This window comes from Microcaecilia unicolor, chromosome 14 (genome assembly GCF_901765095.1).
Source record: "Microcaecilia unicolor chromosome 14, aMicUni1.1, whole genome shotgun sequence".
In the NCBI taxonomy this organism is placed as follows: domain Eukaryota; kingdom Metazoa; phylum Chordata; class Amphibia; order Gymnophiona; family Siphonopidae; genus Microcaecilia; species Microcaecilia unicolor.
This window is the reverse complement of record NC_044044.1, coordinates 51,460,856-51,488,809: the sequence shown is the minus strand read 5'-3', so window position 1 is coordinate 51,488,809 and position 27,954 is coordinate 51,460,856. Positions and strand designations below refer to the sequence as shown.

The 27,954-nt window shown below is 46.3% G+C and overlaps 1 protein-coding gene across 4 annotated transcripts in view; it reads right to left on the bottom strand.

Moving 5' to 3' along the window:
- Positions 1-27,121, bottom strand: part of PPOX (protoporphyrinogen oxidase) — a 34,939-nt gene extending 7,818 nt beyond the window's left edge. The window contains exons 1-10 of one of the 4 annotated variants that reach the window (XM_030188318.1): positions 27,027-27,121; positions 20,944-21,128; positions 19,296-19,430; positions 15,704-15,819; positions 14,836-14,968; positions 10,754-10,898; positions 6,385-6,575; positions 6,084-6,144; positions 3,289-3,407; positions 127-240 (exon numbers count right to left, since the gene is read on the bottom strand). In XM_030188318.1, the coding sequence (XP_030044178.1) occupies positions 127-240; positions 3,289-3,407; positions 6,084-6,144; positions 6,385-6,575; positions 10,754-10,898; positions 14,836-14,968; positions 15,704-15,819; positions 19,296-19,430; positions 20,944-21,030 (1,101 nt within the window). In that variant the 5' untranslated portion in view covers positions 21,031-21,128; positions 27,027-27,121. Of the gene's footprint in view, positions 1-126; positions 241-3,288; positions 3,408-6,083; positions 6,145-6,384; positions 6,576-10,753; positions 10,899-14,835; positions 14,969-15,703; positions 15,820-19,295; positions 19,431-20,943; positions 21,129-21,569; positions 21,644-27,026 lie in introns of those variants that run through there. The other 3 variants (XM_030188319.1, XM_030188320.1, XM_030188321.1) reach the window with 3 other exon arrangements.
- Between the last annotated feature and the right edge of the window lie 833 nt (positions 27,122-27,954).

Genomic DNA, 27,954 nt, shown 5'->3' with positions numbered 1-27,954 from the left:
GCACATAAAGACCATATGGCCTATCCAGTCTACCTATCCATGTCATCTACTCTCCCTAGCGCTCCCTTAAAGATCCTACGTACTTGTCCCGAGCTTTCTTGAAAGGATGGGACAAGCAGTACTCACCGTGAGCCGGGTAGAGGCAGCACCGCAATGGTTCTGATCTGGAAAGGCGACAGAGTCGTACACAATGCCTAAGAGAGTGCTGTCTTCAAATGATGGAACCAAGTGTCCGAATCCCTGTAGTGTGACAGAAATGGAGGTCAGAGGGTTAAAACCAGATCCCTTTTTGGGTGACGGCGTTCAGCCTGCAGTGGTCATAATACAAAGCCGGAATGATGATTCATAATTTGTATTAGTTTTATACACTTTAACAGATATAACATACTGTCAAGCTAAACACAGCCATAAAATTCAAAAACAATTATTATAGAGACATCCTTATTCTCCCACATACACTCCAATTCAATTTGGCTTCCTTAGACCTCAAAACATAGAAGAGGCGGGGGGGGGGGGGGGGGGGGTAGGAATTAGTGAAGTACATGCAAAATTCAAAACAATTACCAAATAAAGTTATGGTGTCGTTATTCTCGGCTTTACTTTTAACTCTAACGTTGTTCTGCTTCTAGAAGGGACTTGAGCTGATCAGGTACATAAAAGACATATTTTATCTGCTTTAACCTTATCAGACATTTACACGGGTAGGTCAGGAGGAAGGATCCTCCTAATTCCACTACTTTTGACCTCATAGAAAGAAACATTTTTCTTTTTTCCTGAGTTAACTTAGTCACGTCAGGATAAAGGCAAATTTTTTGGCCATGAAGCTGCAATGATAAAAGGAGGAGAAACATATTGGTGCCTGTGCTCTGCAGACCCAAATGAAAGCAAATAACCGAAGAAAGTCATCGTTGGGTCACACTGTGCAGCTGAAATCCCCAAGATGCTAGGGTCTACCCTAAGACCTTCAGATCCCATGTGCTGCTTTCTCTAATTAGAAAATGAATGATAGAAAAAAAAACCCAAAACTTAAAGGGTTGCATCAGTGGCGTAGGAAGGGGGGGGATGGGGCGGTCCACCCCGGGTGCACGCGCTGGGGGGGGGGGGGGGGTGTCGGCTCGCTGGTTCCCTGCTCTTTCTGCCCCGGAACAGGTTACTTCCTGTTCCAGGGCAGAGAAAGCAGGGAAGCAGCAGAGCCGACGCAGCTCCCAGTGACGTGCACTGGGGGCGGATCGGCCCTCCCGCCTGCCTCCCGCTGAAAGGTAGGGTGCGCTTCGGGGGGGGGGGGGGTGCGCTGCGGCGACCCGCCCCGGGTGTCAGGCACCCTCGCTACGGCACTGGGTTGCATATGTGTTTGCTTGTCAAGTGGTGCTTAGAGGGCAACTCTGGTTGCATCAACTAAGGCCGGTGCTGGGAAGGCTTGTACGATCTGAGTCCCGCGGTTTAGGACGGGCTATAGAGAGCTTCGACAGAAACTCCAGTAATTTGGAACATGAGGACAGTGCCAGGCATAGGCAAATAAGATGGATTTGGATAGGCTGGAGTGGGCTTTGACAGCAACTCCAGTAGTCGGAACATAAGGAAAGGGCTGGGTGAACTGGTTTTCTTCTTATCTCTCCCAGCGTACCTTTAGCGTATACTCTAGTGGATCCTCCTCTACTTCTATCCCACTGTCAGTGGTGTACCTCAGGGATCTGTGCTGGGACCTCTTCTTTTCTCCATCTATACTTCTTCCCTTGGTACTCTGATCTCATCCCATGGCTTTCAGTATTATCTTTACGCTGATGACTCCCAGATCTACCTCTCCACACCAGAAATCTCAGCCAAAATCCAGGCCAAAGTATCAGCCTGCCTGTCTGACATTGCTGCCTGGATGTCTCACCACCATCTGAAACTAAACATGACCAAGACTGAGCTTCGAGCTTCTCATCTTTCCCGCTAAACCAACCTCTCCTCCTCCCCCATTCTCTATTTCTGTGGATAACACTCTCATCCTTCCTGTCTCATCAGCTCGTAACCTTGGGGTCATCTTTGACTCCTCCCTCTTCTCCTCTGCACATATTCAGCAGACTGCTAAAACCTGTCGTTTCTTTTTCTATAATATCTGCAAAATTCGCCCTTTCCTTTCTGAGCACAGTACCAGAACCCTCATCCACACTCTTATCACCTCTCGCTTAGACTATTGCAACTTGCTTCTCACAGGTCTCCCACTTAGCCATCTCTCTCCTCTTCAATCTGTTCAAAATTCTGCTGCACAACTAATATTCCGCAAGTGTCGTTATGCTCATATTAGCCCTCTCCTCAAGTCACTTCACTGGCTTCCTATCCGTTTCCGCATACAGTTCAAACTCCTCTTATTGACCTATAAGTGCATTCACTCTGCAGCTCCTCAGTACCTCTCCACTCTCATCTCTCCCTACATTCCTCCCCAGGAACTCCGTTCACTGGGTAAATCTCTCTTATCAGCACCCTTCTCCTCCACCGCTAACTCCAGACTCTGTTCCTTTTATCTTGCTGCACCATATGCCTGGAATAGACTTCCTGAGCCGGTACGTCAAGCTCCATCTCTGGCCGTCTTCAAATCTTCAAACCTTTTTGATGCTGCTTTTAACTCCTAACCCTTGTTCACTTGTTCAGAACCCTTATTTTATCATCCTCACTTTAATATTCCTTTATCTCTTGTTTGTCCTGTTTGTCCTAATTAGATTTTAAGCTCTGTCGAGCAGGGACTGTCTCTCCATGTTCAAGTGTACAGCGCTGCGTACGTCTAGTAGCGCTATAGAAATGATAAGTAGTAGTAGTACAGTTCATGGAATCAGGGGCTGTTCGGTTTCTTGCTTCTCAACTCGAACTGCTTTTGTCTCACCTAGAATGTAAACCGCACCGCAGGGGCGTAGCCAGACAACAAATTGTGGGTGGGCACCAAGTGTTCTCCCCCCTTCCAACCACCACCAACAAAAAATATTTCAGCTGGCGGGAAAATGTTTCTTTCCACCTTGTCAATATGCAGCAGGCATGTGCTGAAAACTGAGCGTGTGCAGGTGCCAGTATCGTGGAGAGTAACATTTTTGTTACCATCAGGGGGACGTCTTCAGCTGGCCGAACTTGAGATCCCCATCAGCTACCGCTAAATGTGTGCTACTGTTGCGTGGGCTTCAGCACTAAATGGGTGGACCCAGGCCCACCTGCGGCTACGCCACTGTCGCACCGAATCCTGGAAAGGGGATCTTAGCGGTATAGAAGAATTGAATTGAACTGCACGACGACAGAGCAGACGCCACAAGCACTTACCTCAACAGGAAGCACCATACCTTCGTACTGCAGGTTCACCACACCCACTGAAACAGCTTCAATCTGACGTAATTCTTTGGCCAGCGGTTCCTCGGATGTCGGAAGAAGCTGTGAGAGAACTAGAAGAAACCCCAACGGTGCTTAAGTGTTTTCTAATGTTCAGTGATCTCTATCCCTCCTCCTCCCCCTCTCCCTCAGATACTGCAGTAAATAGCAAAAAAGGTGTGGATCAGATACTGAACACACACAGAATCCTCACATGATCGTTTTGGCACCAAACCAGATGTTTAGCCTGTGAAAAAAAACTAGTGGTATGGAATTTGGCCCTTCAAGGGGTGAATCTTTGACCATGGCAGCACCTGGAAGTCTGAGCTCTTTCATCTTAGCTCTGATGAGCCACAGGAAGCTGAAAGAGAATTATAAAAACCCCTGCCCTTAGAAAGGTTCTTACAGGCCTAATTTAAGGATGCAGCCATAATCTAAATTCAAAATGTAAGGGGGTGAAGTCCACTGCAGTGTCCCCTAGGGTGCTCCACTGAGCCGGTATGTCAAGCTCCATCTCTGACCGTCTTCAAATCTAAGCTAAAAGCCCACCTTTTTGATGCTGCTTTTAACTCACTTGTTCAGTAACCTTATTTTATCATCCCCACCTTAGTAATTCCCTCATCTCTTATTTGTCCTGTTTGTCTGTCCTAATTAGATTGTAAGCTCTGTCCAGCAGGGACTGTCTCTTCATGTTCAAGTGTACAGCGCTGTGTACATCTAGTAGCGCTATAGAAATGATAAGTAGTAGTAGTAGTAGTCTTTGGGGTTCCGGAATCTTGCTGCTCTTTGGGATTCCACACAGAATGTTGCTACAGTGGGATTCCGGAATCTTGCTACTTTTTGGGATTCTGCACGGAATCTTGCTACTCTTTGTCTTTATCCCTTATTTGTCCTGTTTGTCTGTCCTAATTAGACTGTAAGCTCTGTCGAGCAGGGACTGTCTCTTCATGTTCAAGTGTACAGCGCTGTGTACATCTAGTAGCGCTATAAAAATGATAAGTAGTAGTAGTAGTGCTGGGATGTCTGTGCAGCCAGTCTACTAAGAATGCTGCCTGCCCCCCCCCCCCCCCCCCCCCCCCCCCCCCCCACAATATATCCCAATAGCTTGTTTTTGTGCATTTTTCCCTTGGACCTTTTTTTTTTTCTTTTTCCGAAAATGATCCTAAAAGATAGATGCACTGAGCACAAAAACATCTAGCAAATGGCCATTTTCAAAACAAAAAGATATACATTTTTTCTGGTTTGAAAATCACTATGTTCGCCACTCGATTTCTGGACGTTTTCAAAATCGGTTTTAGAAGTCATATCGAAAATGCCCCTCCACATTACACATTTAAATGCAAAAAAAACAGCCTGGCACAGTGCTGCTAGCTGCCTCGCTTGCCTGAGAGTCTAATTTCCCCCAGTGTCTGGAAATACAGAAGAAAAAAAAAACCCAGGCAGAAAAATAAATTACTGTATGAATAGTGGCATGGGACTTATACAGCTCTGGGGCTAGATTAAGAATTAAGCAAACACTCTACCAGGACTTTTAATTGCAAGCACTTTTTGACAACACAAAGGAGATTCAGGCAGCTTTTTGTGACTCTGGGCAAGTCACTTAACCCTCCATTGCTCCATGGAAGCCACATTCAGCCTGCCATGAGTGGGAAAGCGCAGGGTACAAATGTAACAAAAAAAAAAAAAAGCACAAGGAGCCTTTAAGAATAGCGGTGTCTCACCTTGCTTTATTGGTCAGACCAGACATGGTTTGTATTTTGGCGAAAAACACCTGCGTCAGGGGTCTATCAGTGGTGTACCAAGGGGGGGCGGTCCGCCCCGGGTGCACGCCGCTGGGGGGGGGGGGGGGGGTGCCGCGCGCCTGCCGGCTCCTCGTTTTCATGCTCCCTCTGCCCCAGAACAGGAAGTAACCTGTTCCGGGGCAAAGGGAGCATGAAAACGAAGAGCCAACAGGCGCGCGGCACCCCCCCCAGCGGCATGCACCCGGGGCGGACCGCCCCCCCTTGGTACACCACTGATAGACCCCTGACGCAGGTGTTTTTCGCCAAAATACAAACCATGTCTGGTCTGACCAATAAAGCAAGGTGAGACACCGCTATTCTTGAAGGCTCCGGGTGCTTTTTTTGCTATAAGCATTTTTCTGAACCAGCAGGAACTTGAGGCCCAAAATTCAGAAAATGTTGAGCTCCTAAATTTATGCTCCTAAAACAACCTCCTCAGTTTGTGCCCTATTTTCAGTCAGGAGGATATCTTTTCAGCTAAAAATTCAGCTCAAATTTAGGAACTTAAAAGTTATGCTCATAAATTTAGGCCTGTCGTTCTCTTGCCTAGATTTATAATCCTAATTTATGGGCCTAATGCTAAGAATCAGTGCTAAGCTCCTAAATTTTTCTCCAACCTAAATCTGCCCCGTTACTGCCCACTTCTTATGCTCCTAAATTTTAGAAGTTTAGTGAAATTTTGAATACAAATTTAAGCACTCACCCCTAGTAAATTTTCTAAGAGACCATTTTATGAGCATAATTCTTTCAAGTCTGGAGCATAAATCCTTTGAATATGGGACCCTTTATCTGTTTCAATCCAGTGCGGGGGCTGGTGGCTTTCTGTGCTAGTTTGCCCTCATTTTGTTTGATGCTAAGAGCCATGACATCTCTGCCAGCTGATGACAACAGCGGGAGATGGTGACCAGTCAGAAGACAAGAGCTCCCCCCGTTCCCCTACACCCACCCTCAGCAAGGTGCTGGCCCTACCTTTAGCTGGCACGGCGCTGATCAGGTGATCGGCCACAATGCTGCCCCCTGGCAGTGTGATCTCAAAAAGAAGAAAGATTTATAAAACCATATTGTTTAAATTAATAGTAAACACACATTTACACAGAAGTAAATAATATCCCACAAACATCTACCCATATAAATATACGTCTACAATATTATTCTCCATCTGTTTACATTCCTATAAAAGGTTCTGTAGGACTACATTTCCCAGAATACAGCGTGGGAAGGAAATGGTTTTAACAGCCATTCCTTTTCTTTCGGTTGCCCCTTTTCCTACCTTCCAGCGGTTGTCTGCTGTTCTCTCCAGCTGCTGTAGAGGGGTGTCCTTGTAGATCTGCACTCCCCGGCCTCTCAAGAACTCCTCCATGGCTTCTGGCAGAGTCTCCATCCCACTCCGCAGGGACCACTGGCTCCAGCGTTCTTTCTTTGCCCTGCGGATCAGAGCCGAATCAAAATGGGGTCTCTCGCCTTCAAAATAAAAGAAAGGTAGCCAAGCAAGAGACATGGGGGGTTGAAAAAGTTCAAAGCTAAACTTTGATTGATTCTGAATAATGTGTTGGGAAGTCCACAGATGAGGGGCAGTTTTCTCCTTTTGGCCCAGTGAGGCTGGTGTGTTTTGCCAGGTCCCCCCATTCCTACTGGGGCTTCACTCTATCCTGGAACAGAGCCAGCCAGTCACTACGTATAGCAAAGGTCCCAGGTCAAGTTTTCTAAGTAAACAAGGTGTGCAAATCAGTCTGGTATTTTTTAGATTATAAAGAACAGTGCTGACCTGGTACAGGGATCTGGATTCAATTACTGGCCTGGGTCTCTTATTTTATTTTTTAACTAGTAAAAAACGCCCGTTTCTGAAAGAGTGTGTATATGTTTGAGAGAGCGTGTGTGAGAGTGAGAGAGTGAATGTGTGAGTGTGTGTGTGTGACAGAGAGAGAGTGAGTGTGGGTGCAAGTGTGTCTGTGAGAGAGAGAGTGTGTGAGACAGAGTATGTGTGCGATACACAGACTCTCTGTGAGACCAAGAGAGTGTATGAGATTGAGAGAGTGTTTGAGAGTGTGTGTGACAGGGGCAGTGACGTGAGAGGCGAGAGGAGCGGCTGCAGAGCCGACAGCCAATGCCTGATGGCTGCCTGCGGTGCCGCGCTTGCTTTTTAAAAGCATTTTTGGTGCTTTAAATAGCTCTTTTTGTTTTTGTAGTGGCTGCTGCTGCTCAACAGGAGAAGCAGCAGTGGCCGGAAATGGGAGCTGGCGCCACGTGTTTCGCGGGAGACTTGGCAGGTCTATGTTGGGTGGGCGGGCCTGGCGGGAAAGTGGCTGGGCCTGGGCGGTGACCTCGGGGGGTGGAGGGGGGAGCAGTGGCTGCAGCGACCTCGTGGAGGGTGGAGGGTGGAGGGGGGAGCGGTGGTGACCTCGTGGGGGGGTGGTGGAGGAGGGAGTGATTGAGACCTTGGGGTGGTGGATGGGGGAGCGGTGGCGGCGACCTTGGGGAGGGATGTGGCGGCGAGGGCGACGCCTCGTGCTGCTGTCATGCGGTTGGTCAGTGCTGCGTGTGACGTCAGCCTGAGCTTTGGAGCCTAGCAGACCAACTCTGAAGAAAGCCACGGACACAGGCAGCCAGACGCATAGAATGTTGGAGGTGAGAATTATTATATAGGATATTTATTTAGTTTTAACACACACCTTTTCAGTAGCAATTTAAGGCAAAATACATTCAGATAGAGTAGGTGTTTTCCTGTCCTGGAGGTCTCGCACTCTAAGTTTGTAGCCGAGGCAATGGATAGTTAAGTGACTTGCCCATGATCACTAGGACAGTCAGTCCCTAGGCCATCCAGCACCAGGATGTACAGACAGACTCATAACTAGAGCTTCTATTCTTCGGTGTTTATAAATTGTAAATTTGAGTGTTTGTTTTACAGCTAATTATGACTTCTCCAAGGGCACAAAAACCATTTATTTAATTTTTTGGCATTAGCGGTGTTTTTATGGATAAAACCTAAAATCAGAGCTACATTCACATTCCTTATGCAATGGTGACACCTAGTGGCCAGCTTTAGCACCCATGATCACCGGGTCCCTACAGGAGCCCTGGTGCACCACCCCTGGCTGAGAACCAATGTTGTAATAGCTGGGCTGAGTGAGCTGGGAAACATCAAATGAAGGAAAAATCCTGGGTGGCTGAGAATGAAGACTCGTGGTACCACTCTAAGAGGCCAATGTAGTAAAACTGGCATATATTTTACTTTCCTCACACACTAAAACTAGCTATCCCAACCCTCTCACTTAACTACCCATCCCATCCCCTAACGCACCCACCTTCCAACTACTGCCCTACAGGACCCCTACATATACCATGTAAAATGCCTCCCATTAGCCACTTTACAAGTGACATGGGCTCTTCTAAATATAGTAATATATCCTACCAAACCCAGCAGTTAAACCTGAGAACATGCTCCCATCCGGATTGATATTCAAAGCGATTTAACTAACCAGAAATGGCTCCTGGCCAGTTAAATCATCTGTTGGGGGCTAACCGGTCATTTTCAGCAGCACTTAAATTAGCTATTTTGGGGGTGTTCCAGGGGGAGAGTGGCCACTTGGCTGGTTAAGTGCTGATATTCAGCACTTAACCAGCCAGGTTAACCGCATAAAGGTCAGTCCTATCTTTATGCAGTAACCCATAGCTGGTTAAGTAAAACAGTTTAAACGAGAGTTAAAAACTTATCTCTTTATACAAGCGTATGGGGTGACAGAATATCAAAATTAAGCCGGCAGAAATAATTGGATTGGAGTGATTAGACTGAAGCTCAGGCTTTTTAATTATTTTGATTTTTATATGTTTTAGTTTGTTTGAAGTTTTATGTTTGTAATAACGAATGTTTATTTCATGATTTTATGTATATATATTCTGTTAACTGCTGAGAACTTTTGGACTGTGCAGTAAAGAATATTTAAATAAATAAAGTGCTGAATATCGCACTTAACCAGGTATGCGTTAGCCTGCTCTGCCAACACAGAAATTCAAGGCTGACACCTGGACATGGGCCGGCATTCAGGGTTTAACGCAGGCAATGGTCAACAAACTGCAGATCACTGCTGGATGAATAATCAGGCACATTAAGTTTATTATAAAAAGTTCTCAACCACCCTTCAAACCAAAGCAGACAACCCTTAACCCCCAAAACATGGTAACATATCCCGCTGACCCCATAATCCTAATAACATATAACACTCACTCCCCAATCCCTCTAACGAACCCCACTGATTCCCCTCAACACCCTGTACCCCAAACCCTTAACACACCTCAAGGCACCTCCCAACCCACTAAATCCCTACTGTATCCTTTACCCACCAAATCCACCCAAGTATGTTCCTTGAAAATGATGCACAAGTTTTATGTTTATTAAAATAAGTTGCTATACCACTAAAACTGCTCCAGGGACCTGCATACTGCTGTCACGAGCCTGAGTATGACATCGGAGGCTGGCAGGACATATTTTGAAAGATGTTTTTTGAGGGTGGGAGGGGGTTAGTGACCACTGGGGGAGTAACGAGAGGTCATGCCCGATTCTCTCCGGTGGTCATCTGGTCATTTTGGGCACCTTTTTGTGCCTTAGTTGTAATAAAAACAGGTCCGGGTGAAAACGTCCAAGTGTTCGTCAGGGACATCCTTGTTTTTTTCGATTATGGGTCAAGGATGTCCAACTGTTAGGCATGCCCAAGTCACGCCTTCGCTACGCCAACGACACGCCCCTTTGAACTTTGGCCATCCTTGCGACGGAGTGCAGTTGGGAACGTCCTAAATCGGGTTTCGATTATACCGATTTGGACGTCCCTGGGAGAAGGACATCCATCTTCCGATTTATAAGTACATAAGTACATAAGTAATGCCATACTGGGAAAAGACCAAGGGTCCATTGAGCCCAGCATCCTGTCCACGACAGCGGCCAATCCAGGCCAAGGGCACCTGGCGAGCTTCCCAAACGTACAAACATTCTATACATGTTATTCCTGGAATTTTGGATTTTTCCAAGTCCGTTTAGTAGCGGTTTATGGACTTGTCCTTTAGGAAACCGTCCAACCCCTTTTTAAACTCTGCTAAGCTAACCGCCTTCACCACTTTCTCCGGCAACGAATTCCAGAGTTTATGTCGAAAGATGGACGTCCTTCTCTTTCGAAAATGAGCCCAAAAGTTACATACACAGTAATAAAATACATCATAAACTTCAGATCAAAAACAAAACAAACCACATTATTAGTGCATGTTTCAAGAGAGGAAGCAGTAAAACATCGGGTTCCTTTTCCTAAGGTGCACTAATGGATTTAACACATGCTAAATGCTAAGAAGCCCATTTTATTCCTATGAGCTTCTTAGAATCCTACCTAGCACTGCTGCCTTTTAACTAATCGTGATGCCACAAAAGAGAGAGAGAAATCCGTATGCATCCCAATGACAATGCTGTGACGTCACCGAGGTATGCCGGATAATCCAGAATTTTGAATAACTGAGACTCTACTGTACCAAAATTGATAGCATGAACATCTGAAAACAGAAGCCCTAGCTGCCCTCCTTGTCTTGTTTGGTAAAGTCTGCAACCTCAGTCCATGCAAGCACCCAAGAACAAAACATCATCCCCCCTCCCGCTCTCTCACCTCCAGCCAGAACCATTCCCAGGATAATGGAGCGTCTCTTCCTCTCAGCTTCATACAATATAGGGAAGCAGGATCTCAGGCTCAGCCGCCGGCAGTCGCCGGCAAATACGCCACGGCACAGGCTGTCTATGGCAATGTCTGCTACCTGTGGGAGAAGGCGGCAAAAAGCGTCAGCTAAGGTGAAAAAACATACGTCCTTCTACTAACCCCCACTGTCTGTCATTTAGTGCTGCATCTCTCCCTTCCTTACCCAGTAACACGGTAAATGACAGCAGATAAGGGCCAAATGGCCCATCCAGTCTGCCCAATTGTCTTCCTTTCTGGTTCTCTACCACTTTAAAAAACGATTTCCCCTGTTATTGCATACTAGTAAAAAAAAGCCCCCCCCCCCGGTCTCTCCCTGTGTTCCCTCCAAGTTGCATGTGGTCCTCCGTGCCCTCTGTTTGTACACAGGAGTGGACGTAAGGCTATGTTGTACAGTGTAGGACAGGAAGGGAATTGCGTTAATCTCAGCTTCCCCTGCCCTGTGTAGCCGTCATCTCCATACACTCAAAGAAAAGCAAACCTCAGAGGTGCTGCATCGACGTTGTCCCTCCGATGTTCACTGTGTCTGGCTGGCTGCCTCCCCCCCCCGAAGCGGTTTTGTCACATAGTTGTACGGGCGTTTGGGGGGGCCTTGTTGGTGTCGTCGGCGCCCTGGCAGCTGATTGTGAGGCACAGCGTGTTTCTGCGTTAATTTCAGTTTCCCCTGCCCCGTGTAGCCGTCATCTCCATACACTAAAGAAAAGGAAACCTCAGAGGTGCTGCATCGACGTTGTCCCTCCGACGTTCACTGTGTGTGGCTGGCTGGCTGCCTCCCCCCCCCCGAAGCGGTTTTGTCGCGTAGTTGTACGGGCATTTGGGGGGCCTTGTTGGTGTCGTTGGCGCCGTGGGAGCTGATTGTGCGTCCGTTTCGTTCATGGCGTCGAGAGGCTTCACCACCACGAATTTATGAACCCTTCACGGAAGTGGGTGGAGCTTGAGTGGCTTCATTCGAACGTTGGGGTTGCGACTTATGTCCGGAAGGGGCGTGGCTGAGGGCGGGTGTATGAGTGAGAGTGAGAGTGAATGGTGCTGACAGGCTACAACACTACAGGGCTTCACTGTTTCCCTGCCACACTGTGAGCTTCAGAATTGGAGGTGAGAATTATTTATATAGATATGTCACACTTAATGGTTTATGATCTTCAAAATAAAATGCAATATTAGACAAAGGGAACCTGAGTAAACATATAACACAGCTTTTATTTATTTACTAGTAAAAGAAGCCCGTTTCAGAGCAAATGAAATGGGCGCTAGCAAGGTTTTCGTCGCCAACACCCCCCTCCGTCCCTGGGCAACCCCTTCGTTGTTCTGGCATTGCTCCGCCCCCAATGTCATGACGTTTGACGCGAGGGCGGGGGCCGGAGCGATTCACCCCCCCCCCGCCTCCCTCCCTGGCAACCCCTTCGTTGTTCTGCCATTGCTCCGCCCTCGAGGGCGGGGCCCGGAGCGATTTTGGTGGCTTCACCAACACGAACCTTCGAACCTTTTTGAAGGAAGTCAGGGCTTGGCTTCACTGACGTCAGTGTCCTCAGAACGTTGAGGGTGAGTTTTATTATAGTAGATGTTTAAAGAACTTTATTAGACATTCAACCAACAAAGAAGAAAAATACACCAGTGAGCAACTACACAGATAATGCCCATTTTCAAAGAAACCTCAACCTCCTCCCCCCACCCTCCCAACCCTTAAGCAAAGAACAAAACGCCGTGTGTTGACCCTACAAAGACCAAAACAAACAGAGCTAAGAGTTTAAGATCCTACTTTGAGCTGCTGAAGTCAAAGTGGAGGAGTGGCCTAGTGGTTAGGGTGGTGGACTTTGGTCCTGGGGAACTGAGGAACTGAGTTTGATTCCCACTTCAGGCACAGACAGCTCCTTGTGACTCTGGGCAAGTCACTTAACCCTCCATTGCCCCATGTAAGACGCATTGAGCCTGCCATGAGTGGGAAAGCGCAGGGTACAAATGTAACAAAAATAAAAATAAAATAACCCCTGAGCTGACAAAGATACATTTTTACTTTCATTACCAAAAATAGTCAAAATATTCAAAATGAATGCTTCAAGAAATGTCAATGACTAACTGTAAAAGACCAATAAAGAAGGTGGTGCGTAAGTCTTGATGACGTACGTTACGTTCATTGAGCTGCACGGCTGAGGTCTTTTGAAATTCCTATAGTGGTGATTTTTGAATTCCAGCAATCTATAGAGTACTACAAATTTATCTCATGCATATTCATTAAGGATATTCCGAAAACCTGCTTGGCTAGGTGTGTTCCAAGAACTGGGTTGAGAACCCCTGATCTATAGTGAGGTTTAGAGTTGACGGGGCCGGCTGCAACCAGCTGAATCTAATTATCAATTACATTTAGTTAATTAGTTGATTGATTGAGAAACTAAGGGGGGCATTTCGTTTTTCAAATGGGTGATATGGATGTTGGATAACTTTGGGGCCCTTTTACTAAAGCTTAGCGCACACCAACGGATATTAGCCTGCGATACATGCCACAGGGCACACAGGTATAAAACAGGATGCGTAGCATTTAGCACACGCTAAGCTCTAGTAAAAGGGCCCTTTTATTCCTTAAATAAATTACGTAATAATTCCAAAACTGTGTTATGTTTACTCAGGTTCCCTTTGTCCAGTATTACATTTTGTTTGAAGAGCAGAAGCCATTCAGTGTGATGTATATGCAATAACAGGGAAAATCTGGAAGGCGCAAAACCTTTTTCACATCACTGTGGTCATCTATCCAATCAACATCAACTACCTCCTAAACATTCCCCCAGTGTCTTGTATCCAACCTCTCTAATCTGATACACCATTGCCCTCTACAATCTGTCCCATCACCGTACTGGTTTCAACCATCCCCGATGGGAGGTCATTCCAGGCCTTGTCATCTTTCTCTATGGTTCTCACAAGCCTTGGGCATAAAACACCCAACGTTCTCCTCCCATATTTTATCACCAAACTGCCTCCAAAATTAGTGAGGCTGGCTACGTGCTTGCTGATGTTAGGGTTAGAAGAGAGGCCACTGTACAGCTTACTCCAGTCTTCTTGGAAATCCAGTTGCCACCATGGTCATCCTCGAGGAAGCCTGATGCCATCATATGGACACACTCTGCCCACTGGCTTGCATTCTCTCTTCTTTGCCCCTCTATGCCGATATGATGAACAAACACTCAAATCTCTCCCTTGTTTTTTTTAATGCGTTGACACCAGGGGCGTAGCCAGACAACAGATTTTGGGTGAGTCTAGGCAAGAAGTGAGTGGGCACCAAGTGTTCCCCCTCCCCCCCAAATCTCCAAAAAAATATCTCAGCTGGTGGGAAAAAGCTTCTTTCCACCTTGGCAGTCTGCCCTGAAAACTGAGCATGCGCAGGTGCCGGTATCATGGAGATTAGTATTTTCGTTACCATCAGGGGGAACTCTTCAGCAGGTGGAGCTTGGGATCCCCACCAGATACCACTAAACGTGTGCTACTGTTGGGTGGGCCTGAACCCTAAATGGATGGGCCCTGGCCCACCCAAGCCCACCCGTGGCTACGCCACTGGTTGACACCCACCTGCCCTTGCCACTGTGTTATGTGTGTATGTCCCATGCAGATTTAAATTCCATCACAGTTTTAGTTGCCATCTCCATGCATCCACTACCTTCTCAGCAAAGAACTAGTCTTCTGAAGCTTCCTCCCTGCAATTTCATATCATAACCCACATATTTCCTTTTCCCACAGATAATTTCACATCCCTGTTCTTAGTATTCAGGCAGTTTCGGTCCAAACTAGACCAGGGAGAAACACAGGATACGAAGCCAAGGTTAAAATGATACCAAAAGAGAAAAGCAAACAGATGCAAAAAGCAACTACGTGAAAGGACAAAAGAGAGGAGACTGTGTCAGAGCCACCGTACCCCAAATAACAGTACTAGCTTCAACTTAACCTGTGCTACAGAAGTGCCACAGGCTGAGCCTCGGTTTAAATGCTGCTGGTGGACAGAGAGCTCTCACCTCCTTTCCCAGGCGGCGTACCACAAACTCATGGACGGTCTCGTCAGGCTGGGTCCCTCGCTTGGCCATGAAGTCACGGAGTCCGCACCAGATCAATGGCTTGCTGAAGGGGGGGATGGTCCGTAAAACCCCACTGCAGGTCAGACAGAGCAAGAGTATCTCAGAGGGCTAATGGGGTCTGTGCGGTCAGTCCGGAGGGAGGGGAAGGTGTTGAGCTGGAGGTTTGGCTATAATGCCACCTAATCTGGCTAGCTGGAAGAACAACTAGGTTTCTCTGAACACCATCCAGCCTAATGATTTACTCACAAGGTCAACTATTCTGATTATAATTTCACAGCTTCAAAAATGGAAGGGGGCTGAAGTCTCTGGAGGTCAGTCAGGTATAAGAAGGCCCTTAGGTCACTCACTCCCACCTTCAGTCATCCCTATCTTTTAATGAGGGGGGAAGTCATCAAGAGATGAAAGGGGTTACGAGGTGTGGAGGGGAGGTGACTTTTATATAACCCTAAACAGAAGGCTCAGGGTGAAAGTTAGAAACCTAAATATCTTGCTAGGCAGACTGAATGGGCCATGTTTATCTCTATCTGCCCTCATCTACTATATTACTGTATCACTGAGAGACAAAGGTGGCTGGGCGGAATGAAGGGGTGAATTTCTTATAATGAATGGGTCACTGAGAGATGAGGGGGGGGGGGGTCCCAGATGAACTTCACAGATGAGGGAGGGAGGGTGGGGGGGATGACTGCCTTATAATGATGGAGGGGAGGTGTTACTGAGAGATATGGGTCGCTGGGAGGCGTGAAGGGGTTACTGAGAGATGAGAGGTCACTGGGAGATATGATCGCAGATTCGCAGATTGAAGTGTTACCTGATACTGGAGGGTAGCTTGTGCAATGCTTTGTTCACATACAGGTAACGGTTTTTGGAAGCTGAATGGTCCCCTGGTACTGGAAGGATTTCGTCCTCGAGACCAAGTTCAGACACCTAAAAATAATATTTAAAAGAATATTAATAACAGAAACTGGGGATGGAAGGGGAAATACAAACAGATCAGATTTTATCTATTTATTTCCAGAGGCTTGATATACCGCATGAGGTCCAGCATGGCTACTGCACAGTTCACAATACTAATATATAAAATAAATGGGGAACAAACAGGAGGGAGGGGTGACAACGGAATGTAGACTATCCAAAGGTCTCGGAGAATAGGTGGGTTTTTAGGTGTGATTTGAATTTATTATAAGAGGTTTCCATGAGGAGAAGGGGCGGGAGGGAATTCCAGAGAGTGGGACCTACGAAGTTGAAAGAAGATTCCCAATAAAGTCTAAGGTGAAAAGAAGGGAGGGAAGGTACATCTAACAAATTTGCAGTCAGTGAAAGACTGAAGAGAGCGCACAGGGGTATAGGGAAGTATGACCGAGTGAAGGTAAGCAGAGGAGGTTGGGAAATGTGACTTGTAAACAAGACAAATAATTTTAAAACTTAGTAAGTGCAGAGGCCAATATTCTGAGTGAAGTAGTGGAGAGACGTGGTCAAAACGGTGAGTCAAATGGAAAAGTTTAACTGTAGTCGACTGAATGAGCTGAAGGCGCTTGATGGAATATAGAGGGAGACCAGTGTAAAGTGAGGTACAGTAATCTAGATGGGAAATGACGACGGATAGGAGGAGAGTGCAGGAGGGGGCAGATTTGATGAAGAGCGAAGAATGCTGAACAGATTACTGAGTCAATTCGAGGCTTGAAAGTCAACCAAGAATTTTCACAGAGTTAGAGAAGGGGAGGGAGTGGTTGCTGATCAAAGGAGTCGGCGGAAGGGGGGATCCTAGATTAGGGAAAACTAAGGCTTCATATTTAGAAGCTTTCAGGAACAAGTGGTTATCGGCTAGCCAAGAGGAAACATGACGAAGACAGTTATTTACAACGGAGAGACTGAAAGTGGAATCTGTGACCTGACAAAGGATTTGGATATCATCAGCATAACTGAAATGTACACAGCCCTGTTCCTGAATGAGTGTCAAGAGGGGAGAGAGAGAAGGACATGAAAGAGCACAGGAGCAAGAATAGACCCCTTAGGGACACCCGAGTGAGTGGGGTAGGACCATGAAAAAGTTGAAAAGAAAGCCCTGAGAGGTATTTGGTGAACCATGAAAGAACTGTGTCCCGGAAGCCTAAAGACTGAAGACAGGAAAGGAGTAGTGAATGGTCAACCATATCAAACGCTGAAGAGAGATCCAATGAAATGACTATAACAGAGACGTGTTGATCCAGAGATGTCCGAACGACATCGTAAAAAGAGAGAAAGAAGGTTTCCGTGCTATTTTTATATTTATTTATTTGACACTTGATATATACCATTTCATACTAAAGAAACCAGCCACACAAAACATGCGCAATCAGAGATGGAGACTCACAGTCCGGTATTCACACCCCATTATGCCGGACGCCACATGCATTCATAGACTTGTGAAACTGCCAGGCTTTGAGTTAGGATTTAAATTTCTTTAACATAGGTTCACTACATAAAGTAAGAGGCACAGAATTCCATAAATGAGGGGCAATAAGGAAAAACACACCTTCACTGGTAATTTCTATTTCAGTCATGTGGGGCTCTGGCAGAACCAAACAATGGTCGTTAATACAGTGCAGGACCCGTGCTAGGGAGTAAGGGACAGTCAACGATGACAGACAGGGGGTGTACCTTGATGGTAAGTCTTAAAAGTCAGGAGCAGAACTTTAAACTGAATGCAATAGGCAACCAATAGTGATTCTTCAAGGCGAGTGTGACGTGATTAGATTTCCGTAAATGACAAAGACGACAAATGGCAGTATTTTGCAAGGACTGAAGCCTCTTTAGCAAAGACTTAGAAATCCCCAAATAAACAATATTGCAATAATCTAATCTTGTCATAAACCAAGATAAGATAAACGAGTGAAATGTATTATGGTCAAAAACTGAGCGGATCAACCGTAATAGATGCAACAAGAAAATCTCTGACTTACAAAGCGCCAATACCAGAGGTTCAAAAGACAGACTAGAGTTAAGAAACACTCCTAGGTAATAAAAACTAGGAACTGGAACAATTACGATATCGAACAACAATAAAGAGTCAGAAGGTGGCATAAGATGACCAGAGAGCCAACAGGCCACCGTCTTGTCTCAGTTTAGAACAAGGTGATGGTCTAAGAGCCACTGGGCAACAGCTTTTAGGCAACGCTGAAGAGGCAGTAGATCTAGAGTAAGCAGACTGGCCTTGTAGAGTAACAAAATATCATCTGCATACATATGAAAAGAGATACTAAAGTCTTGAATAAGCGTAGCGAGAGGACTCAAGAAAATATTGAACAAAAGAGGAGAAAGTATGGAACCTTGTTGTACTCCATAGGTTAAAGCCTCATTAGTTGAAACTGATGACAAAAGACTGATTGAAAGGGATGGCATACATTAATGTAAAGTCCTCAAATTGGGAGCGGACCAGTTTTTCCAGGATTTTAGAGAAAATGTGGGAAATTGGTGATGGGACGAAAGTTGGAGGCAACTGAGAGATCCAGAAATGATTTCTTAAGCAGTGGCTGAACAAAAGCATGCTTCCAAGAGGAGAGTAAGAATCGTCAGCTTGGCCACATTAGCGCATGCTACCTGATTACCGCACGAGTAGCATGTGAGCCCTTACTGCGAGGTCCACGGGTGGCGGTAAATAGCTGCGCACTAGTTTTAATTTTAGCGCACAGCCATTTACTGCTCCATGAAAAAAAAGCCCTTTTTTCCAGCCATGGTAAAAAAAAATGGTCCAGCGCACAACAAATTCACACGTCCAGAGTACCACAGGCCACTTTTACTTTTTTTAAAATTTTGAAAAAGCTTTTATTCAAGAACCAAAGTACAAAAAGCAATGTAACAAATGTTAAAAGGGTCCCTTAGTTATCCTGATGTTGGTTTACACTACTATTGCATAATAGAAACTGGGTGTGTAGATGCCATCATAGGGCAGGTGCAATGCTGCAACGGGACTCCTACATCTAGCCGTCCCTTTATAAAACTGGCACCTAAGTGTCCCACCAAAGAACAGGGGCAGTGAACGCTTCCATCACATGTAGGCTTTGAAACCTGTAAGGCTATTTATAGCTATTCTGCAGGCTGTTTTTGATTCTTGCATTTGCAATTTTTCAGTTTGTATTTTGTATTTCTTATCTTCTCATGACTTTTTATTCTTTTTTTAGGGCTCCCTTTCGATTAAAATTTGTAATTGCGATTAATTGCACAATTACAGCCGTGTTATTTCCCCCCCCCACCAGCTCCTTGTGACTCTGGGCAAGTCACTTAACCCTCCATTACCCACAGTCGCAAGGAGTCGAAGTGGGGAAAGACATTATTTATTTATCTTTAATCGCGCAATTAATCACAATTAAAACTTCGATCGAAATGCAGCCTTACTCACAGGGAGATTTTCTTTTACATCTTACCATATTCAGGGTGTTCTTTCCCACAGACCCCGCTGGACGGATCCCCCGAGGTCCGTGCTCAAACACAGCCCCATCATCTGTGCGGGTGGACAGCAACCAGCCTCCCAAACGGCTGCTGCCTTCCAGCAGAATGATCTACAATAAATATATTAATCTTAAATTAAAGAAAGAAAATTGCACAGCAAAAATGCATTGTTCGACTTTAATACACAGAAGTACAGATCAACAAATATATATATTACAGATCTGTAAGGCGATATCTTTTTATTAGACTAATACATTTACTTGCTTTCTAGAGGTTAGAGTCTTGGACATGATGAAGAAAGTTTAAGAATAATCCTTTCACAGGATTTAAGTGTACTGGCAGAGTTGCATGAGGGTCTCAATACTGGAATAGTAAGGGGTGCTGTAGGGCAGGAATTAGATACACTACCAGAATTATGTATGAGGGTCTTGGTACTGGTGGTTGGGAGGCGGAGCTAGTGCTGGGCAGACTTATACGGTCTATGCCAGAGATGGTGGTGGGAGGTGGGACTGGTGGTTGGGAGGCGGGGATAGTGCTGGGCAGACTTATATGGTCTGTGCCAGAGCCAATGGTGGGAGGCGGGGATAGTGCTGGGCAGACTTGTACGGTCTGTGCCCTGAAAAAGACAGGTACAAATCAAGGTAAGGTATACACAAAAAAGTGGCACATTACTTGGGCAGACTGGATGGACCGTGCAGGTCTTTTTCTGCCGTCATCTACTATGTTACTATGTAACTGCAGGAAATGCTGCTGGGCAGGAGTGAGGTGATCTGTCAAAGCTCTGTGTGAGTATCTTTGTTTTTTTTTTTTAGGGGAGAGGGGATTTCAATACTAGAATAGCAGGAAGTGCTGCAGTGCTGAATGAGATGTACACTTACACAGCTGTCTCACCCTGTTGTATCGATCAATTTCTGAAAACGAACTAGAAACTTTAAAATGGATTAACAAGCCTCAGTTAGCTTCTGAAGAAAGCCCTGTTGATGCTGGCTGAAATATTAACACCTGATAGCTCCTACTGTGTAAGCACTTTTAGGCAGATGGTGGGGAGGAATTGCTTGTGGGGTAAGAGGAAAATAGCACACCTGTAAGATGTTTCCAGAATTAAACACAGCATGTAACCCTGCTTGGCCGCCCACATCAAAAAGCAGGTCAAAAGTACACAGGAGCTTTGAAGGCATTTAATTTATGATAGTTTCAAAGAGAAATGACCTAGCTGCTTTCTCCGACAATGAGCACGAAGGATGCGTATGAGAAGCGCCCGTGTACTTTACATAGTAACATAGTAGATGACGGCAGAAAAAGACCTGCATGGTCCATCCAGTCTGCCCAACAAGATAAACTCATAAGTGCTACTTTTAGTGTATACCGTACCTTGATTTGTAACTGTCATTTTCAGGGCACAGACCGTATAAGTCTGCCCAGCACTATCCCCGCCTCCAAAGCACCAGCCCCGCCTCCCACCACCGGCTCTGCCACCCAATCAAGAACGCTCTTTGGCAATTTCCTCCTTACATGACTCTCATTAACTTCAAGTACTAATGTTTTGTTCGTTTAGCGTATTTCTCTCTTACACATGGTTACTGTGTTATAGTGAAGGCCATACTGCAGAGCTGGGCTACTTACTTTGGGTGTACTGGAGCTTTTGGCAAGGTGATAGCAAGCAGTAAGCCCGCTGATTCCACCCCCGGCCACCACCACTGTCCTCTGCATCCAGCTGCTGTTTCCTCCCAGAACAGTGAACTGACAGAAAGGGGGGGAGGAGAGGGGAAAGGAAGGATATAGAAAGATGCAGCAAAAACTTAGGAGAGCTGAAAAAGAAGAGACAAATCAGCCAAGGAACTCGTATGGCATAAAGAGAAAAATAGAAGGCTTTTTAAAATCAAAAATGTCCCCAACCCCCACCCCACTGCCAGGGAACCATCCTGACATAACTGATAAGCGCCTGGGAACCAGGGCTGAGCCACACCACCCAGAAAAGTGTCACCAGCTCCTAGGGAAGATAAAAGCGTACTGAGAAGATAAACTTTTTACAGACTGGATTGTTTCATTTCAATGCTTCACTCTGGCAGAGCAAATAGAAATGAATGCGTATATATTTTCTTTCACCCTCCTCCCCCCATTTATTCTCTCCTCTACAGGTTCTGTTCTTAAATGCCTCCTCCCCCCAGCCTCTGGCTCTCATCATTGGAAACTCATTTCACAAAGCCTCTCTCCTTACTGCTTCCCATCTAGGACTCGCTCATACGTACTATCGGCCAGCTCAGGGATTTGGACAGGGTGAGAAGGTAATGTCCCAGCCCTGACAGCACCTGCCCATGGGGCGATAAAGTATATCCCTCAGGCTCTGCAATTAGAAAGGAAAGCTCACATCAACAAGCTGTAGGTTCTCATCCACCTCCCATTTCTCTCTAGGTTCAGAGGTGTGGTAGCCGTGTTAGTCCACTCTTAAAGGTTATAAATAGAAATCAAACAAAATAAAACATGGAAAAGAAAATAAATAATCTCTAGGTTCACAATGCAGTGAAATCAGATCTCCAGCGTTTGGGAGAACTCAACTGTCTGCCTTCAAGTAGGTATTTAATTGAAGGGCCAATCAGCTCACAGGGTCACCTGCAGAATTTATTTATTGCATTTGTATCCCACATTATCCCACCTCTTTGCTGGCTCAATGTGGCTTACAATTCATCATGGAAATTGGAAATAGAAGAGAATATCCATTTGGTTTACAGAGGGTATTGGTTACATGGTGTTGAAATACATAATAGTTTTAAAGTTACGTAATTCTTTGGTTGCTTTTTATAAGTCCACTATAAATCTAGCACCAGTGCTACTGAGACCCTTGCACATAATTCCGACAGTACCTTACTCCTACCCTGCAGCATCCCCCTGCTATTGCAGTACCGAGACCCTCACACGTAATTCTGGCAGTATCTCTCTCCACCTTCCCTTCTCCTCCTGGACCCCTCCACCTCTTCTGCTTTGCTTCTCTGGCTTCTTAATGTAGTTTTGGTGGTGCAATAGCATTATTGCATCCACAGAAAATCCAAACTGACCCAGCACGGACTGGCACTCAGTATCTGCACTTCCCAGTTATGAGCTACACTCACCTTCACATCCGATTCTAAACTATCCTTACTAGGTTGAGTAACTGGATGTCCAACCGCCACCTGAAGCTGAACATGTCCAAAACCGAGCTCCTTGTCTTTCCACCTAAACCCACCTCTCCTCTTCCTCCACTCTCTATCTCAGTTGATAACACCCTGATCCACCCCGTCCCATCTGCCAGCAACCTTGGAGTCATCTTCGATTCCTCCCTCTCCTTCTCTGCGCATATCCAACAGACTGCCAAGACCTGTCGCTTCTTCCTCTTCAACATCAGCAAAATTCGCCCTTTCCTATCTGAGCACACCACACGAACTCTCGTCCACGCTCTCATTACCTCTCGCCTTGACTACTGCAACTTACTCCTCACCGGCCTCCCACTTAGCCATCTATCCCCCCTTCAATCCGTTCAGAACGCTGCCGCACGTCTTATATTCCGCCAGAACCGATATACTCATATCACCCCTCTCCTCAAGTCATTTCACTGGCTTCCGATCAGATATCGCATACAATTCAAGATTCTCCTCCTTACCTACAAATGCACCCGGTCTGCGGCTCCTCACTACCTCTCTACCCTCATCTCCCCCTATGTTCCCGCCCGTAACCTCCGCTCACAGGACAAATCCCTCCTTTCAGTTCCCTTCTCCACCACTGCCAACTCCAGGCTCTGCTCATTCTGCCTTGCCTCACCCTATGCTTGGAACAATCATCCTCAACCCCTACGCCAAGCCCCCTCCCTACCCATCTTCAAATCTCTACTTAAAACTCACCTCTTCAAGGCTGCTTTCGGCACCTAACCTTTCGTGAAATATAGTATGCCCTATCAGACGGCCTCTACACTTGTCTTTTGACTGTACACTTGTCTTTAGATTGTACATCTGTCTTCTAGATTGTAAGCTCCTTGAGCAGGGACTGTCCTTCCATGTTAAATTGTACAGCGCTGCCTGACCCTAGTAGCGCTTTAGAAATGTTAAGTAGTAGTAGTAGTTTTCTAAACTCTTAAACTCATTTAAGTAACGTGGGCTGCAAAGAACAACTCATAAAAAAAACTCCAGACCGCCCAAAATACAGCAGCCAGGCTGATATTCAGCAAAACACGCTTCGATAACGCCAAACCTCTTCGTGAAAAGTTGCATTGGCTCCCAATCAAAGAACAGATCATCTTCAAAATCTGCACCTTAGTCCACAAAATCATATACGGCATTGTCCCAGGATATATGGTAGACCTGATTGATTTACCAAGAAGAAACATAGTCAGACTGTCAAGATCCTACTTAAACCTACACTACCCAAACTGCAAAGGCCTGAAATACAAAACAACTTATGCATCTGGCTCCTCCTACATAAGCACACAACTATGGAATGGCCTCCCAAAAGCCCTGAAAACAATCCACGACCACCTGACCTTCAGGAAATCATTCAAAACCAACCTCTTTTTTTTTTTTTTTACATTTGTACCCCATGCTTTCCCACTCATGGCAGGCTCAATGCGGCTTACATGGGGCAATGGAGGGTTAAGTGACTTGCCCAGAGTCACAAGGAGCTGCCTGTGCCTGAAGTGGGAATCGAACTCAGTTCCTCAGGACCAAAGTCCACCACCCTAACCACTAGGCCACTCCTCCACTCCACTCTTCAAGAAGGCCTATCCCAACGACCCCACGTAAACCTCGTCAGCCAGCAATACAGCATGACTTTGACCGTACTGGCCAACACGCAATCTTCATCCCTCCCGATCCTCCACATGTACCTCATATGATCACTTTTTAACCTTGTACTTGATATCAACCGACTAGGGAAACACCTTTGACGGTACTATGTAAGCCACATTGAGCCTGCAAATAGGTGGGAAAATGTGGGGTACAAATGCAACAAATAAATACAAAATAAATAGATACACCATGTAAGAATTACTTTAACAGCAGTAAATCCCAACCACAGTGTCTATCACAGCTATTCGATTATACTGAGGGGTGCAACAGTCTGGGAAGTTTATAAGATGCCCCAGGCAGCGAATTGCTCCTGCCCATCGGATGGAAGCAGTTTCCTCTGTATAAGCCCCAGCACACAGGCCAGATCACAATTAGCCTGAGTTAGAAGCCTTAAAATATAGAACTGTAGCTTCTCTGCAAATCTAAGAAATGCAGCCTTTGAGCTCAGGGAGCGCTCTCTCCTGCTCTTTTCCTAATGCCCTCTAACTACCTGGCAATGCTGTACTAATTGGAATTAGGAGAGTTATATGAACAAGAAACCTCTTACCAGGAACAAGAGCAGCAACTCTGGCTAACAACTGCCACCCCTGCTCCACCTCTTCCCTCAACGTTATCAAGAAGGAGGGAACAGGGTGGGTATTGCCCAATTAGATAGCACAGGGAGGAGCTGATTGCCACCCTTATGGTGGGCAGGGAGGAACAAGTTTGCTATCATAAGTATGGGTATTCAGGTGCCACTGCTGATATTAACTCTGGACTCTGTCCTTCAACTGCTAGGCAGGACCACCAAGAAGGGGTAGGGGAGGGCAAGATTCCCTGGGCCTAGCCTCCAAGGGGGGTGGCCCCGGCACTGGCAAGGCTTCTGCTCCCTCGGTCTGTCTCTCTTGATCTTCTGTGGTGGGACCTGGGTGATTGTGCTAACATGATAACCTGGGTCCTGGCACACAGGAGCAGGAGAGTGATAGACCGAGGGAGAAACAGACGCAGGAAGGTGGGGGGCAGGGAAGGTGCGACGGCAGCAGCGTCCCTGCCCCCGGCCCGACTGTCTCTCGGCAGTCCTGCTGCTCTGGTACTAAGTGCCATGGTGGTCACAGCAGATATTCAGAACAACCCTCTGTTCAACTGCCACTGAATATCTGCTCCTGGCCCAGTTATAGTTTAACTGGTCAAAATCCTCTGTAGCTTGGTTAAATCAGGCAGCTTCTCAACCCAATCCTCAGGGCACATCCAGCTGGTCAGGCCTTCAAGGGTATCCACGATTTGCTTGCACTGGGCCTTTATTAGTGTGTGAATTTCTCTCATACATATTCATTGTAGGCAGGACCAGCCTTTTTTAAATATCTTCTTCTGTATATCTTCTATATATATAAAAGGCACCTCCAACGTTCCAATGAAGCCTCAATCCGGATGAGGCACCCGAGATATCCGGTTTGGCCTGCAGTCAGTGTAGCTCCACCCTCGCGTCAAAACGTGGTGAAGTCGAGGGCGGCGAAGGCACAACGCACGAGTTCCAGAGATTCAGTGACAGCAGCTGGGAGAACGCTGCGAACTTTCATCACAAACTTGCAACCAAGAGACTGAGGGACTGAGGGAGGGAGAGGGGGTGTGTGGAACTCGGAAGGGATGGAGGGGGGATTGCCTTGCTAGCCTAGCGCCTGTTTAATTTTTTTTCCCAAATGGCCATTTCTTACTAATATATATATATATATATATATATATATATATTCTAGTACTGTCTTATAACGTCTTTTGCTTTAACACCATCATGTAATTCACCGCCATGTAACACAAACCCTCTGTAAACCTAATGTATATTCACTTCTATTTCCAGTACCCATGATTTATTGTAAGCCACATTGAGTCTGCAAAGAGGTGGGATAATGTGGGATACAAATGCAATATATATTACAGATGGGTTAATAGAACTGCGGCACATTGCACGTAAGCATTGTGTGTAGCAGTGGCGTAGCTACAGGTGGGCCGGGGCCCACCCAACAGTAGCACATGTTTAGCAGTAGCTAGTGGGGATCCCAATCTCCACCAGCTGAAAACTTCCCCCTGATGGTAACAAAAATGCTGCTCTCCACAATACTGGCACCTGCTCATGCTGTTTTCAGCACATGCCTGCTGCAGACTGCCAAAGTGGAGAGAAGCATTTTCCCAGCTGAGATATTTTTTTGGTGGGAGTGGGAGGGGGAGAACGCTTGGTGCCCACCCACGTCTTGCCTAGGCCCACCCAAAATCTGCTGTCTGGCTACGCCCCTAGGTCCTGCTGCCTCCCTCAGGCCACACACTGGGCTGTGTTTTTGAAAGCAGCATGTACTCTGCAAAACAGACAACACTGCAGTAGCAGCAGAGCTGTCATGAAAGTAAGATGCCATCAGCCCTCAAGCATCCCATATAGATAGAGCCAGGGCCACATTAAAGGCTAGGCCGAGTAGGCCCCATGCCTCTGACCCCCCCTCCCGAGGGCCACGCGCAAACACAGCCCCATCTGTGTGCGGATGGAACCGCCGCAGTCCCAGGGTTGCCAGGGAAACCGACCACCTGGCAACCCTGCACAGTCCATTCCTCTGCCTATACAGCGCCGGCATTAAAACGCCGAGCCCGTGATGACGTCACCCAAACCATATGGCTCCGCCCACCCCCGACGGCTCTGACCCCTCCCCCCCACCCGAGGGCCACGCTCAAACACAGCCCCATCTGTGTGCGGATGGAACCGCCGCAGTCAGGGTTGCCAGGGAAACCGACCACCTGGCAACCCTGCACAGTCCATTGACCAGGACCAGTTCCTCTGCCTATACAGCGCCGGCATTAAAACGCCGAGCCCGTGATGACGTCACCCAAACCACATGGCTCCGCCCACCCCCGACGGCTCTGTTCCCTCCCGGTTACCTTTTTTCCCCCCATTTACTTTGCAGTAAAATCTTCTTCGCTCCTTCAGACGGCAGCGCTAGTGAAAAGCTGCCTCTGCTCTGCTGCTCCCTTCTGACGCAACTTCCTGTTTGGGACGCGAGGGTAGGGCCCAAAGCTTGTGCTGCTGCAGCTGCAGGAGCGAAGATTTTACTGAAAAATAAATGGGAAAAAAGGTAACATGGTGAGAAGAGGAGGGGAGATGCCGCACCATGTGTACCCCCCCCTCCATTTGTTTATTTACCTGATTGCTTGAGTATTTATTTATTTATTGCATTTGTTTATTTATTTATTGCATTTGTATCCCACCTTAGCCCACCTCTTTGCAGGCTCCTTCATGCACAAGTTCTGGCCAGAGTCGGTCAAAATGTGTCAACATTGTCCAGTTCAGCACACTAATAGCCACCAAGTTCATTATGTTCAGTGGAATCTGCTTGCTACCTGAATATACCATCACTGTTTATTATTATCGTTTGTTTGTTTTCTATACTGTTTCTAAATTGCAAACACAAACCAGTACGGTTTACATTCTTTAAAAAATACACAAAACTTAAAAATAACCTCCAGGAACTCCATTTCTTTGACAGGAAAGCAGGGCAAACCAAAAGCATCCATTCAGAGAATAAAAACAACAATAAAACAATCCATTCATAACAGATTTATATGAACAAACATATGGGTTTTGTTTTGTTTTCTGCATATACATTCTGCCCCTGTTTCCCTTTTTTCATCCCAGATTACTTTCAAACGTATTTTGGAATAGGTATGTTTTTAGAAGTTTACGAAACTTAACATACGACTCTTCTAATCTGATAATTGCTACCAAGTATTACATTGCCTCAGGTACAAACTTAGATTGTGAGCCCTCGTGGGACAGAGAAATATTCACCATACCTGAATGTAACTCACC